The sequence below is a fragment of the Scardinius erythrophthalmus genome (genome assembly GCF_964197995.2).
Source record: "Scardinius erythrophthalmus genome assembly, contig: HAP1_SCAFFOLD_62, whole genome shotgun sequence".
NCBI lineage: Eukaryota > Metazoa > Chordata > Actinopteri > Cypriniformes > Leuciscidae > Scardinius > Scardinius erythrophthalmus.
In genome coordinates this window covers 419,544-438,237 of record NW_028296533.1, presented here as the reverse complement: position 1 = coordinate 438,237, position 18,694 = coordinate 419,544, and the positions used below count along the sequence as shown (strand labels likewise).

At 42.7% G+C, this 18,694-nt stretch overlaps 1 protein-coding gene across 1 annotated transcript; it reads right to left on the bottom strand.

The window, feature by feature from the left end:
• Positions 1–12,830: 12,830 nt before the first annotated feature.
• Positions 12,831–16,160, bottom strand: olfch1 (olfactory receptor C family, h1; the record flags this gene model as incomplete). Its single annotated transcript, XM_081394632.1, has 6 exons — positions 12,831–13,741; positions 13,912–14,035; positions 14,147–14,374; positions 14,465–15,289; positions 15,384–15,672; positions 15,958–16,160. 6 exons carry the CDS (start codon positions 16,158–16,160, stop codon positions 12,831–12,833), a joined length of 2,580 nt encoding a protein of 859 aa, XP_081250758.1.
• Positions 16,161–18,694: the final 2,534 nt, after the last annotated feature.

The window sequence follows — 18,694 nt, the reverse complement described above, 5'->3', positions numbered from 1 at the left end:
TGATTCCTTTTGGCCTGCTGTACATGAGGGCCCTGCAGTGGTGGCTCAGGACCAGAGGGTTTTCCCCGAGGGGCAACCCTTTTCGCACGATCAAAGTAACGCGCAGATGCCTTCGTTCTTTGGTCATGTGGAAGAAACCAGGGTTCCTGTCCCTAGGTCCTGTGTTGGGGGCACCGTGTCAGAGAAAGATTCTAACCACGGATGCCTCCCTCACAGGCTGGGGTGCAGTTATGGAAGGCCGCTACACCAGGGGTACTTGGAAGGACCATCATCTTTCTTGGCACATCAATTGCTTGGAGATGATGGCAGTGTGTCTGGCCCTCAGATATTTCCTTCCGGATCTCAGAGGCCATCATGTTCTAGTGCGAACAGACAATATGTCGGTGGTGTCATATATAAATCGACAGGGGGGCCTCAGATTGCGCCCTCTGTGCAGACTGGCGCATCAGGTTCTTCTATTGGCCCAGGAGAAACTTCTTTCACTCAGGGCAATGTTTATCCCTGGGGACAGCAATGTGGGGGCAGACATCCTGTCGAGGCAGGGGCTGAGGCCCGGGGAATGGAGACTCCACCCCGAGGTGGTGGAGTTGATATGGAGGGAATTTGGTCAGGCGGAAGTGGACCTGTTCGCCTCTCAAGAGAACACTCACTGTCCGCTCTGGTACTCCCTCACGCTTCCAGCTCCTCTCGGACTGGATGCCATGGTGCAGACGTGGCCGAGGCTTCGTCTGTACGCATTTCCCCCGGTTGCTCTGCTTCCAGGGGTTCTAGAGAGAGTCCGGCGGTACAGGATCAGCCCGCTCCTAGTAGCCCCGTACTGGCCGGCCCGAGTGTGGTTTTCGGACATTATGGTTCTCCTAGCAGGTCCTCCGTGGCAAATTCCGATCAGGAGAGACCTTCTGTCTCAGGCCGAGGGCACAATTTTCCACCCTCGACCAGAGCTATGGAAGCTGTGGGTTTGGCCCCTGAGGGGGACCAACTCTTAAATGTCGGTCTCTCAACCGAGGTTGTCGAGACCATTTTAAACTCTAGAGCCCCCTCCACGAGGAAACTGTATGCGTTAAAATGGAATGTATTCACTTTATGGTGCAGAGAACATCAAGTGGACCCAGTTAACTGCCCGGTGGCTTCAGTGCTGGAGTTCCTTCAGAGTCGTTTCTCGGACGGGCTCTCCCCGTCCACGCTTAAGGTCTATGTGGTGGCCTTAGCTGCCTTCCACACGCCTTTAGGGGTGGGCACTTTGGGGAGACACCCACTTATAGTACGTTTCCTTCGTGGAGTTAGGAGGATGAGGCCTGTCATCCAGTCTAGGGTCCCCACGTGGGACCTGACAGTGGTTCTTGAGGGGTTATCTGTGGCACCCTTTGAACCTTTGGATGAGGTGACTGAGAAATTTATGTCTGCTAAAGTAGCGTTCCTGCTCGCCATTACGTCCCTAAAAAGAGTAGGGGACCTGCAGGCTCTATCTGTTGCTCCTTCCTGCCTCGAGTTCGCTCCCGGCAGAGTAAAGGGTTTTCTCCACCCTAGACCTGGCTATGTGCCTAAGGTGCCGTCTAATGTGGCACGGTCCATAATTCTCCAGGCCTTTCATCCTCCGCCGCATGTGTCGGATGAGCAAGCTAAATTACATCTACTATGCCCGATCCGGGCCCTGGAAATCTATGTGCAAAGAACTTCGGGCTGGAGGAAATCGGATCAACTACTTGTGTGCTTTGGGTCCCCAAGGAAAGGGTCACCTGCTTCAAAACAAACTATTAGCAGATGGATAGTGGAAACAATTTCTTCAGCTTACGAGGTGCGTGGTTTGCCTTCACCTCTAGCGTTAAAAGCTTACTCCACTAGAGGGGTGGCTTCCTCTAAAGCTCTGCTAGCAGGAGTTTCCCTCCAAGAGGTCTGTGATGCTGCAGGCTGGGCTTCCCCTAACACTTTATAAAACACTACAGTTTGGATCTGCCCTCTACACCGGGTTCACGGGTTCTCTCGTTTTGAGTATGCCAGATTGCTTCATACCAGGGCGTATTCTCTCAGTGTGGCGCAGTGGGCATTTCGTTCCCCAATGTGTCGATTCTCGACGCAGCGCGAGTTCCCTCGAAAGGGAACGTCTCGGGTTACGACTGTAACCCTCGTTCCCTGAGAAGGGAACGAGATGCTGCGTCCCTCGGCCACACTTTTCGCGCTCCTGAGAACGTCTTGCTTCGACCAATTGAAAGCTAGCGCTGTTATGTTCCGGTGTCCTTTTTATAGCTTCACGGGTGACGTCATCACGTAACACCAATCAAGATTGGACTAGTTCCATACAGGCTTCAGACGCGTCACGCTGAAGGCGTTCCCCAATGTGTCGATTCTCGACGCAGCGTCTCGTTCCCTTCTCAGGGAACGAGGGTTACAGTCGTAACCCGAGACGTTTTGGCTCTCTTTCCACAAACGGATTTGCAAAAATGTAAGGCTATTTTTTAGATATTTTTTGCATTCTGTGGTTTTAATATTATGATGTGTTTGAGACACTTTTTTATGTTTGAGACAGATATTTTATGTTAAATGTAACATTTTACAGATAATGTGTGAAAGTTAAATGTTTACAAATCAACATTTTTAAAAGATTATCTTTTTGTGATGAAAAACTCTCTTAACTCGTTTTACTTTTCTGTAAATGACTGAACATATAATTTTTAATGTTTTAATGTTTTTAAAATGTTGTTTTATTTGTTTTAATACTAACTCATTTTCTAATAACTCTTTTAGAGAAAAATACAATTTTAACTTTTTCAGTAATGTTTTAACATTTTACAAATGTATGGACATTAAAGACGTGTATTTTAACTTTATACAACGTTTTATACACCTTTAATGTGTGTGGATGTTTGGTGGGAAGGAGGCTATTTTATTTTTTGATACTGTGAATTTTAACAACGTTTGTGTTTTATGTAAAAAGTTTTACAAAATACTATGTGAAAGTTAAATGCTTACAAGTCAACATTTTAAAAAATGATCTTTTTGTAAATGAAAAAAGTTGTTTTAATGTTTTAACATCTTGAAATAACACTAACTCATTTTTTAATAACTCTTTTTAGAGAAAAATGATCTTTTTGTAAATGAAAAAAGTTGTTTTAATGTTTTAACATCTTGAAATAGCACTAACTCATTTTTTAATAACTGTTTTTAGAGAAAAATTATCTTTTTGTAAATGAAAAAAGTTGTTTTAATGTTTTAACATCTTGAAATAACACTAACTCATTTTTAAATAACTGTTTTTAGAGAAAAATTATCTTTTTGTAAATGAAAAAAAGTTGTTTTAATGTTTTAACATCTTGAAATAACACTAACTCATTTTTTAATAACTCTTTTTAGAGAAAATTTTAATTTTAACTTATTCCACTGCTGTTTTAATGTTTTAAAAGTGATGAATGTACATCTGTCTTATTTAATAAAAACACTGATCTCATCTCTGACTATGTTTTATTGTACATTTCTTAAAAAAGTTTTAATATACACTGTTTAGAACTACTGAGCGTGGGAAATTTTCCCACGCTTCAGATGTTCAACCCATAAGGAGGTGTGGCGTAAGTCCGATTTTCCCACGGTGTACGTACACCCATAAGTGGGAGGAGCTAGCGTGGGAAATTCCCACGGTCAAAAGGGTATAATAAAACTGTCAGTTTTTTTTTGATGGAAGGGGCCCTCTATTCTTTCTATTGTTGTAGGTTAATGTTTTTTAAAAGGCTTTTTCATCGCTTTCCTGGAAATTGCCATTGTTTTATTTAATGTCTCCTAATGCATGTTGTCACTCTCTCTAAATACACTCTTTTGATAAAAAGAGATCAGCTTGAAAATGACTATATTCTTGTTTTAGTATATTGAAACCTTAAAATATTCTCTTGCTATGTGATTTAATATGACATGCATAAAATATTTTGGAAATAATCAGATACAAACACATAAGCTGGAGTTTTGAACTATATATTTAAATCAGAAAAATAGTTCCCCAAGTGCAGTATTTTCAGACCTATATTTTGGAAATAACAAGTGTTATACTGCAAGTTATTCATTATAAAGTGGGAAATCAGTGTTTTAGTGTATTTATATTTTTTTTCATTTTTTATTTGACTTGTGTGCCCCTCCTTGAACTGCCACCTTACCGTGGTGGAGGGGTTTGAGTACCCGAATGAACCTAGGAGCTATGTTGTCTGGGGCTATATGCCCCTGGTAGGGTCTCCCAAGGCAAACAGGTCCTAGGCGACGGGTCAGACTAAGAGCGGTTCAAAAACCCTTATGATGACAAAAAAAATGAGGACCGTGACGTCGCCCGGTATGGCGCAGCCGGGGCCCCACCCTGGAGCCAGGCCCGGGGTTGGGGCTCGTATGCGAGCGCCTGGTGGTCGGGCCTCCCCCCATGGGGTCCGGCCGGGCTCAGCCCGAAGGAGCGATGTGGGGCCACACTCCCGTGGACCCACCACCTACAGGAGGGACCGTAAGGGGCCGGTGCCAAGTGAATCGGGTGGCAGTCGAAGGCGGGGGCCTAGACAACCCGATCCCTGGACGTGGAATCTAGCTCTAGGGATATGGAATGTCACCTCTCTGGCGGGGAAGGAGCCTGAGGTTGTGCGTGAGGTTCAGAGATTCCGACTAGAGATAGTTGGGATCACCTCTACGCACGGCTTGGGCTCTGGAACCACACTCCTCGAGAGAGGATGGACTCTTCACCACTCTGGAGTTGCCCATGGTGAGAGGCGGCGGGCTGGTGTGGGTTTGCTTATAGCCCCCCAGCTCAGCCGCCATGTGTTGGAGTTCACCCCGGTGAACGAGAGGGTCGCTTCCCTACGCCTTCGGGTCGGGGATAGGTCTCTCACTGTCGTTTGTGCTTACGGGCCGAACGGCAGTGCAGAGTACCCGGCCTTCTTGGAGTCTCTGGGAAGGGTGCTGGAAAGTGCTCCGACTGGGGACTCCGTCGTTCTACTGGGGGACTTCAACGCCCACGTGGGCAGCGACAGTGACACCTGGAGGGGCGTGATTGGGAGGAACGGCCCCCCTGATCTGAACCCGAGTGGTGTTCTGTTATTGGACTTCTGTGCTAGTTACAGCTTGTCCATAACGAACACCATGTTCAAGCATAAGGGTGTCCATCAATGCACATGGCACCAGGACACCCTAGGCCGGAGGTCGATGATCGACTTTGTGGTCGTTTCATCCGACCTCCGGCCGTATGTCTTGGACACTCGGGTGAAGAGAGGGGCGGAGCTGTCAACTGATCACCACCTGGTGGTGAGTTGGATCCGATGGCGGGGGAGGAAGCTGGACAGACTCGGCAGACCCAAACGTACTGTGAGGGTCTGTTGGAAACGTTTGGCCGAATCTCCTGTCAGAGAGATCTTCAACTCCCACCTCCGGCAGAGCTTCGACCAGATCCCGAGGGAGTCTGGAGATATTGAGTCCGAGTGGACCATGTTCTCCACCTCCATTGTCAACGCGGCCACTCGGAGCTGTGGCCGTAAGGTCTCCGGTGCCTGTCGAGGTGGCAATCCCCGAACCCGGTGGTGGACACCGGAAGTAAGGGATGCCGTCAAGCTGAAGAAGGAGTCTTATCGGGCCTGGCTGGCTTGTGGGACTCCTGAGGCAGCTGATGGGTACCGACGGGCCAAGCGGACTGCAGCCCGGGTGGTTGTGGAGGCAAAAACTCGGGCCTGGGAGGAGTTCGGTGAGGCCATGGAGAAGGACTATCGGTTGGCCTCGAAGAGATTCTGGCAAACCGTCCGGCGCCTCAGGAGGGGGAAGCAGTGCCCTACCAACGCTGTTTACAGTGGAGGTGGGCAGCTGTTGACCTCGACTGGGGATATCACCGGACGGTGGAAGGAATACTTCGAGGATCTCCTCAATCCCGCCGTCACGTCTTCCATTGAGGAAGCAGAGGCTGAGGGCTCGGAGGCGGACTCGTCCATCACTCAAGCTGAAGTCACCGAGGTAGTCAAGAAACTCCTCGGTGGCAAGGCACCGGGGGTGGATGAGATCCGCCCTGAGTACCTCAAGTCTCTGGATGTTGTGGGGCTGTCTTGGCTGACACGCCTCTGCAGCATCACGTGGCGGTCGGGGACAGTACCTTTGGACTGGCAGACCGGGGTGGTGGTCCCTCTTTTCAAGAAGGGGGATCGGAGGGTGTGCTCCAACTATAGGGGGATCACACTTCTCAGCCTCCCTGGGAAAGTCTATGCCAGGGTACTGGAGAGGAGAATCCGGCCGATAGTAGAACCTCGGATTCAGGAGGAACAGTGTGGTTTTCGTCCCGGTCGTGGAACACTGGACCAGATCTATACCCTCTACAGGGTGCTGGAGGGCTCATGGGAGTTTGCCCAACCAATCCACATGTGCTTTGTGGATTTGGAGAAGGCATTCGACTGTGTCCCTCGCGGCGGCCTGTGGAGGGTGCTCCGGGAGTATGGGGTCCGGGGCCCTTTGCTAAGGGCTATCCGGTCCCTGTACGACCGGAGCAGGAGCTTGGTTCGTATTGCCAGCAGTAAGTCAGACTTGTTCCCGGTGCGTGTTGGACTCCGGCAGGGCTGCCCTTTGTCGCCGGTTCTGTTCATAATTTTTATGGACAGAATTTCTAGGCGCAGCCAGGGGCCGGAGGGGGTCAGGTTTGGGGACCACACGATTTCATCTCTGCTCTTTGCGGATGATGTTGTCGTGTTGGCCTCATCAAGCCAGGACCTCCAGCATGCACTGGGACGGTTTGCAGCCGAGTGTGAAGCGGCTGGGATGAAAATCAGCACCTCCAAATCCGAGGCCATGGTTCTCAGTCGGAAAAGGGTGGTTTGCCCGCTTCAGGTTGGTGGAGAGCTCCTGCCTCAAGTGGAGGAGTTTAAGTATCTTGGGGTCTTGTTCACGAGTGAGGGAAGGATGGAACGGGAGATTGACAGGCGGATCGGTGCAGCTTCTGCAGTAATGCGGTCCCTGTACCGGTCTGTCGTGGTGAAGAAGGAGCTGAGCCGCAAGGCGAAGCTCTCGATTTACCAGTCAATCTACGTTCCTACTCTCACCTATGGTCATGAGCTGTGGGTCATGACCGAAAGGACAAGATCCCGGATACAAGCGGCCGAAACGAGCTTTCTCCGCAGGGTGGCTGGGCGATCCCTTAGAGATAGGGTGAGAAGCTCGGTCACTCGGGAGGAGCTCAGAGTAGAGCCGCTGCTCCTCCACATCGAGAGGGGTCAGTTGAGGTGGCTCGGGCATCTTTTCCGGATGCTTCCTGGACGCCTTCCCGGGAAGGTGTTCCGGGCATGTCCCACCGGGAGGAGACCCCGGGGAAGACCTAGGACACGCTGGAGAGACTATGTCTCCCGGCTGGCCTGGGAACGCCTCGGTGTCCCCCCGGAAGAGCTGGAGGAAGTGTCTAGGGAGAGGGAAGTCTGGGCATCCCTGCTTAGACTGCTGCCCCCGCGACCCGGCCCCGGATAAGCGGTAGAAGATGGATGGATGGATGGATGGATTTGACTTGTGTGTGTGTGTGTGTGTGTGTGTGTGTGTGTGTGTGTGTGTGTGTGTGTTTTTTTAGTTTTCATATTTGAGTGAATCCTTCTTTCTTTCTTTTTTTTTATGATTGATTGAATTTATTTCAGGATAACCCCTTGAGATGTATCATCTCATTTTCAAGGGGGTCCTGCACCAATGTACAGACACAATAGTTAATCACACACTAAAAAAGACACAGATACAAACATATAAACAAAACAAAACCTCGCTCACCTGCCCTTACCCACAACTAACATAGCACACATATTAATGGATATTTAACAAGTAATCAGCCTACACTAATCGGTCAATTATCAATATGCCTTATAACAAAATGTAACATACAGGAAAAGTCACATCTCACATAGAAAAGTAAAAGAGAATCAAGTTAAAGAAAAAATGACAAAGAAAGTCATAATTGTACACAAATTAATAAAAATTGTTTTACATGAATCATTTATATGTAATAACATTGGTGTCCCTAATTACAAGAACATGTAGTTTTAAGAAAAGAAAAAAGTGACGACTTAAACAAACCAAATATAGAAATAGACCTCAAAAAAAGAGGAAGGTTATTCCAGTCATGAGGTGCTTTATATTGGAATGCTCTCCTACCAGCTACAGAAAGCAGCCTTGGTACCGTAAAAAATGTTGGGCATTGGTGGTTTCTAAGTGAATACGTTGAGCAATACGGTATTAAGTGCTGTTTAAGGTATGCAGGACAATTAAAATAAACACATTTAAAAATAAACAGAATCCAGTGGTAATCCCTTCGTGATTTAGGTTGCAACCAATGAAGTGAATCATACATAAAACAATGATGAGTTTTAAATGGACAGTTCAATATAAATCTGCAAAGAGAATTGAATACGACATTAAGGGGTTTGAGATTGGACTCAAAGGTATTAGTATAAACTATGTCTGCATAATCAATAATTGGTATTACCAGCTGAGAAATAATTTTTTTTCTGACTTGAGTTGAAAAACAATTAATTGATCTGTACAGAGTGTTAAGACATCCGTATACTTTCCTAATTATATTATCAATGTGTATCTTAAAAGTAAGGTTAGAGTCGAGCCAAAGGCCCAAATATTTCAATTCTTCCACAATCTGCATAAGGGACCCATCTAAAAACTTTAATTCAAAACTGGAAGCACAACGGCGATTTTGTATCGTGGAAAACACCATGCAGCAGGACTTCTTCATGTTCAACAGAAGTTTATTAATAAACAGCCACTGTTGTACTTTATCAAAGTCAGATTGAAGAATTCTTTGAACTTGCAGCAAATCCCGATTAGAGGTAAAGATGACAGTGTCATCAGCATAAAGCTCTAATTCACAATGAGAACAAACTTGTGCCAGGTCATTGATAAAGATTGAAAAAAGCAGTGGGCCTAAAGAAGAACCTTGAGGAACACCTTTATCAATAATTAAATAATCTGACTGGAATCCTTGGTAAACAACACATTGATGTCTATTATGCAAATAAGAGTTGAACCAAAGTACAGCATGTTTATTCAAACCAATAGAGTAAAGCTTATCCAGTAAAAGGTAATGGTCAACCATATCAAATGCCTTTGAGAGATCAATGAAAGCAGCTCCAGTGAAATGACCATTATCAAAACCCGAGAAAACATCATTTGTAAATTTTAACAAAGCAGTTGAAGTAGAAAAATTGGATCTAAAGCCAGATTGATGTGGAGATAAAATATTATAATTATTAATGTACTCAGTTAGTTGATTAAAAATTAATTTCTCAAATATTTTAGCAACTGCACAAATGATAGAAATCGGACGATAATTGTTCATATCAGATTGGTCTCCACCTTTGAAAAGAGGGGTCACTCTTGCAGCTTTCCATATTTGTGGCACAGTACTAGTAGCTAATGATAGGTTAAAAAGATCTGCTAAAGGAAACATCAATATGTGAGCTGCAATTTTGACAAACTTAGCTTCCAAATCATCTGGTCCTGTACTACTCTTTAATTTAAGGTTCTGTAATACATTAAAAACATCACTGGGCATGATCTTTTTGAATGAAAAAGAACCAGCAGGCATAGAAGAATAGGAAGACCATGCCAGACCATCAAGGCAAACAGATTTTGAACTACATAAAGACGAAAAATGATTATTAAAGGCATGAGCTATAAGCAGAGGATCAGATAAAATGTCCTTATCCTTGCATATTTGTTTCACAGAAGTCTTTTTATTTTTGTTAAGAATATTATTTAAATGATTCCAGAAGTGCCTAGGGTTATTGAAATCACGAGAAAAACAGTCTCTATAATAATTAGATTTGGCATTCCTAGTTTCAGTTTTACATTTATTCCTTAACTGCCTGTATATTGTCCCATCCGATTCAACTTTTGATAAACGATATTTAACCCAAGCTTTGTCCCTTTGTTTGAATAGTTGAAGTAAATTAGAATTTATCCATGGTAAATGTCTACCTTTGACTTTAATCGTTCTCACAGGAGCATGTTTGTCAATTACGGTTTTTACTTCAGTATAGAAGAAGTTCCATGCCTCTTCCACAAGTGGAATTAATTGAAGCCTGTCCCATCTAATATCTAATAGATCGCGTATATAATAATCAACATTCATATTTTTACATTGCCTTATTGTGATATATTTATAGGGAGAACTCTGTATTTTAATTTTCCAGATGCAGTATATTATAGAATGGTCACTAAAGCAATCTGATAAAACACCCGATTTAATAATCCTATCCGGATTGGAGACAAGGATCCAATCAAGCAAGGTAGAAGAACGGCCGTCAACTCTCGTAGGTTCTTTAATTAACTGAGTAAGGCTTACACTGCCTAAAAGATTTCTGTCACCTGAAGAAGACCGATCCAACCAGTTATTGTTAAAATCACCTAATATGATCAGTTCATTATGTTTGTCAAGAGAATTAATAGTAGCCAAGATACCATTTAAAGAATCAGTGGGAGCAGAGGGAGGTCTATAAATATTTCCAATAGTAAGCTGCTTATTTTCATGAAAAATGATATTAGTAAAAAGGCACTCAAAGTTAATAGGCTCAACATTTGGAAAGACGCGCTCGGCGACCAGATTTGTATCAACGTAAGTAGCAACACCTCCTCCTCTTAATGTCCTATCAGCTCTATATAAAACATAATTATCAATTCCCACCTCATCATTAGTGATTCTATTATGAAGCCATGTTTCAGAGATAGTAATTATATTCGGTTTATGTAAAGCAGCCCATACCCTGAGAAGATCAATTTTACTAGAAAGGCTCCTGATGTTGAGATGAATGACTTTTAATCCTTTAATTAAATCAATAACTCACAAATAAGTAGTAGGCATAACAAATAGGGTATAAAGAGCAGGTGGCGAGAACAACAATTATAACAATTTTAGACAAACAAAAACAACGACAAATATAAAACAAAACAGACAACAAGCAAAACAAATAATCCATAATTAAGCAATAAAAAAAAAAAAGACTCAGAGAGTCTCAAAAACCCACATAACTAAGAATAATTGTTTTCTATAGATAAAATATTTTTACCTTATTTTAATCATTTATCCTATCATTACTATCATTTCACAGTGAATCAGATAAATCAATAACTAGACCATTATATTTGTACAATATTTTTATCATTTATCAGTACATAATAGTTTCACAGCGAATACTTCAGATAAATTAATATCTAAACAAATTATGACACAATGCATGTGTCAAAGACTATTATGTTCTAAAGTGCCAAAACTAAAGACTCAAATTAGCTACTCATAAGCAGGGCAAAAGGACAAACCAGATCAGGTCTCAGACTATCCACCAGCCATCCGCAGGGACAAAAAATAAATAAATAAAATAAAAATCATAATAATTAAAGCAGAGAAGTCAAGACAGGACTACTGCTGTCCAAACGCTACCAATAAACAACCAAGCCTTCAAAAAAAAACAAAAAAAAACAAAAAAAAAAAAAACATAGCGTATAAATACAGTTGAGTAGCAAATTTAAATAAAACAGCCCAAAACTGCAACACATAGTGAGGAAAAAACAACACCAGTGAGTTCTAATTAGCAGGAAGGAGTGAAGCTGCATAGACTCTGGCTTCATCAGCTGAGGAAAACATTTTCCTACCTCCCTCCTTCGCATTGATGGAAAGTCTTGCAGGAAACAGTAGCGCAGGCTTAAGTCCAAGTTTATAAAGGTCCGACATAACTTCACGATACTTTGATCGCTGTTCCATTACTTCGGGAGTGTAATCCTCATAGATCGCGATAGATGTTCCACGGTACTGAAGCCTTCCCCTTCTAGCTCTGGCTTCACGTATGATAGTCACTTTCTGCTGGTACCTTAAAAGGCGTATAATAACTGGCCGAGGCCGCTGACCTGGGCTCGGTCTAGCAATGAGAGCACGATGAGCCATGTCACAATCCGGCAGAGAACCCAGAACATCCTCACCGAACACCTCCATCAGAAGCCCCGCAAAGAAGGAAGTGGGCTGTCCGCCCTCAGTTGATTCAGGTAGGCCAAGTAGCCTAATATTGTTGCGGCGACTACGTGATTCCAGATCAGCCACTTTAGCCAGCAATTTAGCGTTATTTGCCGACAATGAAACACAGGAAGTTTCCAAAACTGAAATACGCTCATCTTGTATGTTAGCATTGCTCTCAAGTGATGAAATTTTCTGAGCATGATCAGACAAAGTCTCTTGCATACAGTCAAGTTTAGCTTCGAGCGAAGAGAAGGAAGCTTTAAAATCCACAGCGATAGATTTCCTGAGATCATCCAGGAGGCTGGAAAGAGTCGCCACATTAAGCTCACTGGTAATTTCGTCAGTAGCAGCCGATCCTGCATTTTGTTCCTTCCGATTTAATCTAGTTCCTTTAGCAGCCATAGTGAAATCAGCTTATCAAGTTAATAGCAAACAACAGAGTCGTGGGAATGAGACTCAGAGCTGCCGCTACACCAACGCACTCGCCGCGGCCATATTGAATAGGAGTTGCAAGTACATCTTTTTACTTTGCAAGTACATGCCAACTAACTCTTGATGATTTGTAACTAAATGTTAACTCCTCATAAGGGTTTTAGTAGACTGTTAGGGTCAGTGGAATAAGTTGATGTACTTGCAAAGTCAGTAGAATATTAGTTGGGGGACCATCAAAATAAAGGGTTAGTAGATATTAAACAGGCAGTCTACTAATACTCTAATGACTGGCAGTTACTTATAGTTAGTAGAATGTCTAAAGTGGACTATCAAAATAAAGTGATGCAATATTACACTTTTATTTAAAGTTAAATTACATAGTTCTTAGAGTAAATTGCTTTGAAAGTGGATAATAAGTTTATTGTGATTTATTATGGGTTTTGCCCATGATATGTTTCCTTGTGTTTTGGTCTGGCTTGAGTAAGATAATGTAGCACTTTGGTGTAAATATACAGAATAACAAACCAAAACTAGAAGCTAAGATGGCAAATATCTCCACAGCTACAGTGAATTTTCCAGGAGAACTGACATAGGCTGGGATAAATGTGATCCAAACAGCACAAAAAATAAGTATACTGAATGTGATGAATTTGGCTTCATTGAAGTTATCTGGCAGCTTTCGAGCCAGAAAAGCCAAAATGAAACATAGGACAGAGAGCAACCCAATATAAACCAGTACAGCCCAGAAACCTATAGCTGAGCCTAGATCACATTCTACTATTATTTTATCTAATGAATGAGTAATATTTTTAAATGGCATTGGAGGGGCTAATACCAACCACAGGGTACATATTATTACCTGAAAAAGAGTACAACAGAAAACGCTAATTCTTTGTAAGGGCAGTGAACACTGAGGGACACTTGATCCAGGCACTGTGGCCTTAAAAGCCATTACCACTGCTATGGTCCTTGCCAGAATACAAGAAATACAAAGGGCAAAAGTAATCCCGAATGCTGTGTGACGCAACATACAGGACCACTCAGTAGGCCGACCAATAAAAGTAAGTGAACAAAGAAAACACAGAGACAATGAGAAGAGAAGCAGGAAGCTCAGCTCTGCATTGCTGGCCTTCACAAGAGGGGTGTCTATGAAGTTGTAAAACACCAGTGCTACTGCAATTGTTAAAGACACCCCGGTTAATGAGAATGCAGTAAACAGTATTCCCATGTTTTCATTGACTGAAAGGAACTCCACCTTCTTAAGAACACACATACTGTGGTTTTCGTTTGACCAGTACTCTAAAGGACATTTGACACATTCAGCAGAATCTAAAAAGACAAATAGAGCATAACATTATTATTTTTTTCCTCATACATTCAGCATAATCTGGTATATATGACATTGTGGGAATAGGTACATCCATTTATGTATGTGTCTCTCATTTATTTGCACATTATAATGTGTTTGTCACTTTCTATCAAAGTGATAGTCATCTCACCAGTAGTGTTGCTGATTTCTCCAGAAGGGCACCGCAAACATTCAAAGCAGCATACTGGTCTCCTTTTGATCACAGCTTGTCTGAAACCTGGCGGGCATCTCTCACTGCACACTGAGCTCGGTTTCTGCCATGTTTACACATTCTTACTTTGTTGCACTAATTTTGAGTTTTTTTTATTTTCTTATTTAACTGACATATATCAGGCACTCAACATCCTAATGTTATTTGTACATACCGTGTAACTGTCTCCTTCCCAAATTATATTGATAGAATTCATGACAAACTGCTGTTCACTGGGTAGTGAGGCATCATAGTGTCCTACAGTGATAAAATTTCTTTCCCCTGCTCCGTTTTTCTGCCAGTTTATTAGCTCATATCTTGCCATAGGGTCTCCATTTTGGTCAAAGTATACTGTCTGACCAGAAGCCATTGTGAAATTCACATTTTGAAGGGAATGCAGTACCTGTTAACATTTTTAAAACCAAAATGTGTTAATAATAAAAAATTAAAAAAAATTAAAAAAAATTATTACATATTTCCAAGATTTACTTACTTGGTTGGAAACCATTAAATCCTTATTTCCACATGTTACGTTTTCACTGTATGAACTGTTTGAGGTTTTGCAAGCAATTGTGTTCTGAAGTGCATAAGCTACAGCATAGACTGCCGTATATACATTATTTGAAATCCGTAGCTCAGATACATCTGTGAAAGCATTACTCACGTTTCTCAGATTTTCAGAACCATCACAAAATTTTTCATACTCAAATTTAGAACTGATTGTCGAAGAGAGACGGCATCCAAATGTCATCTCCCAAAATTCCCTCAGAAGAGCATTTGAAGGATTCTGAGATGGATTAACTTTAAGCAGAAATTCTTTCAGCCCTGGGATTTTTGACTTGCTAATTGTAAAGCCAACTGCTCCACCAAGAACTTTTGAAACTCTTTCAGTTGCCAAGTATCTCGCTGTTATCCAGGATTCACTGCCTACCCACTGTAGCCCAGTTACATTTTGCCTGATAATTTCCTCCAGTAACACATCCATTTCACCCTGTGCCAGAAATGCCACAAGAACTTTAGCAGTGCCCTTTTTTATTACTTCAACGACCTTAGCGGTCTTCTCTTTGGAATTTGTCCTTGATATGGCCTCTGAATACTCGATGCACACTCCTTCTCTCTCGGCTATCTCTACAAAGTTTGCCATGCCATTGTTTCCATAGTCATTATCACTTCTCACGGCTCCAACCCATGTCCAGCCGAAGTGTTTGACTAGCTGAGCCAATGCTCTGCTCTGGTAGTAATCACTGGGAATAGTCCTGAAGAAAGAAGGAAACTGCTTTCTGTTGCTCAGGCAGGCACAGGTAGCAAAATGGCTAATCTGTCAAACAGAACAGATAAAAGGAATAGGAAACTATATTTATTTTTATCCACATGTAACTTACAATAGGACAAATTATGTATGTTTATTTCACCACAGGAATCTTGAAGGGCCCTGTTGCTCTGGACAGTACAATGGTTGAGGAAGACTCAGATTCTCCAATAATAGCTTTAACTGCTGTTTTTCCAGAGCAGGTGTGTTCTGCTGTCAACTCCTGGCCATTTATCAGAGCCATTGATGACCTCATAGAGGCTAATGTGGAACCACAGCTGTCAAATATTTGGTATCCAAACGAAATGTTTGGGAGCAACATCTGATTGCTGTTAATTTCCTCAATGGCAAAGATCATGGTCTGAGCAAAGCGGAATTCTCTCAAATTAAGGCTAATTTGTTTAGAGAGAGAGAGAGAGAGAGAGAGAGAGAGAGAGAGAGAGAGAGAGAGAGAGAGAGAGAGAGAGAGAGAGAGAGAGAGAGAGAGAGAGAGAGAGAGAGAGAGAGAGAGAGAGAGATTTCACAAAAATATTTAAAAAATATGTGCAGTAAGGTTGGAAGATTGTCTTATTGGAAATATTAACTAATGTTTTATTTCACAAAATAAAATCAATTCCATAGGACATATAATATTTACACTGTTAAATTAATAAAATAGAAGCAGAGAAGTTGCAAACCTTGTGCACCATAGACGATGAGGTTTTTCGGTAAATGATGGCATTTCCAAATTTATTTTGCTGTGAATTGAAAAAGCTCCTCCGATGATAATCTCTCCATATTTGGACAGCAGGGGGTACTCTGGTTGCCCTATAATACTACAGGTAGTCTTTTCCCCCTTTGTTTTAATGCTGCAGAGCAGCAAGAAACCAAAGACAAGCATCACAGAGACTCTGGACCTCCCATACTCTTCTGATGACAATGAGTTTGTTTATATAGTGTTTGTCAGACTCATCATGAGCACACAATGAACAAAGGTATGTAATCATATGGTGAGGTTTTTTTTTTTTGTTTTTTTTTGTTTTTTCACGATCTCCAGTCACCAGCCCAATGTTTCACTGTTTCGAAGCATTCCAAACACCACACACTGGTGACCCCTGCTGGTCAGAACAGTGAAATGCAAAAAAAGCTCAGGCCAAATGAGAAAGCAGACTCATTCGCTGGGCCAGTTCTCCGCAGGCCAACAAACTAACACGGTGTGATTATGATTCAGGCTGCATCACAAGTCAGAAATCAGATTAGTATTTTATAGTATTCAAATATTTCATCCAGTTTCTTTTGCTTGAAGATTAGATTCATCATACCAGTATGGAAATGAGGCTGGTCATAGGTCTGGGCAGAGGAATTGTCTGGTTCTTGTGGTCTTTGCTGAGGATCTGTGCCGATGGCTGTCGTGTCGACGAGGCCTTCACAGAGGATTGTCTAGTTGACAGGATCTCTGCTGACATTCAGTGCTATGTCAGAGTTTGTGTCTAGGTGCAGGTCCACCATCTGATCTGGATTTGGACTGAATACAGCTGACTGCATCAAGCTTGTGATAAACAGAGAGACTAATATTAGTGTAGATGCCATTCTTCGTATGATGTAACAAGTACATCGGCTGTTATGGGAAGTGTTCCCGACTGACCTAATTTAGACAGCCTGATAAAAACGGATACAAATAAAAAAAAAATGTTTATAATGTGTAATGTGTGTAATATGTATGTCAGGTTAAATAGTGTGTTTTTAGAGTGAAAATATGTTTTTAGTCTAGATTTAAACTGACAGAGTGTGTCAGCTTCCCGAACAAGGCTAGGAAGACTGTTCCAGAGTTTGGGTGCTAAATAGGAAAAGGATCTATATTTTCATATTCTAGATCCCAGATAGCAGACGGATGTGGACCACTTCAGGCACTGCAGGCCTTCTTATGGCCCGGACAAAATGTATGTGAGCCTGATGTGGCCCACATGTAAAATGGCAAATATGGCCCAAATATTTTAAATCACATGTGGGCCTTTTTAGGCAAAGACGCTGCACTCATGGCAATGTGTAATCTGAATGTGAGCCTAAAGTGGCCCATATGATAAATAATGAATATTGCAGCAAATGTGGCCCAGTTATCTTAAAACATAACTGGGCCAGTTTTGGCAAAGATGTGGGACAGTAATCACTGGCGAATCTGAATGTGAACCTAAAGTGGCCCACAAATGGCATAGCAAATATGGCCCAAATATATTACACCAAATGTGGGCCGCATTTGGCAAATGAACGGCACAGTCAGCACTGGCTAACCAGGGTGTGATCTTAAACTGGCCCACATATAATGCAACAAATGTGGCCCAGTTATTTTAAAACATATCTGGGCTAGTTTTGGCAAAGATGAGGGGCAGTAATCACTGGCGAATCTGAATGTGAACCTAAAGTGGCCCACACATGGCATAGAAAATATGGCCCAAGTACATTACACCAAATTTGGGCTGCATTTGGCAAATGTACTGCACAGTCAGCACTGGTTAACCAGTGTGTGAGCCTAAACTGGCCCACATATAATACAGCAAATGTGGCCCAGTTGTCTTAAAACATATCTGGGCCAGTTTTAGCAAAGATGTGGGACAGTAATCACTGGCAAATCTGAATGTGAACCTAAAGTGGCCCACACATGGCATAGCAAATATGGCCCAATTATATTACCCCAAATTTGGGCCACATTTGGCAAATATACGGCACAGTCAGCACTGGCTAACCAGTGTGTGTGCTAAACTGGCCCACATACACTGAACAAAATTATAAATGCAACAATTTTGTCATGAGCTGAACTCAAAGATCTAAGACTTTTTCTATGTACACAAAAGGCCTATTTCTCTCAAATATCTGTCTAAATCTGTGTTAGTGAGCACTTCTACTATGCCGAGATAATCCATCCACCTCACAGGTGTAGCATATCAAGATGCTGATTAGATAGCATGATTATTGCACAGGTGTGTCTTAGGCTGGCCACAATAAAAGGCCACTCTAAAATGTGCAGTTTTATCACACAGCACAATGCCACAGATGTCGCAAGTTTTGAAGGAGCATGCAATTGTCATGTCACCCATTGAGCATGTTTGGGATCCTCTGGATTGGCGTATACGACAGCGTGTCCCAGGTCCTGCCAATATCCAGCAACTTTGCACAGCCATTGAAGAAGAGTGGACCAACATTCCACAAGCCACATTCAACAACCTGATCAACTCTATGCGAAGAAGATACTGACTGATCCTGCACCCCCCCCCCTTCTTTCCCGGCCCCCACTGTGGCCAGCCTAAGGCACACCTGTGCAAGAATCATGTCTTATCAGCATCTTGATATGCCACACCTGTGAGGTGGATGGATTATTTCGGCAAAGGAGAAGTACTCACTAACACAGATTTAGACAGATTTGTGAACAATATTTGAGAG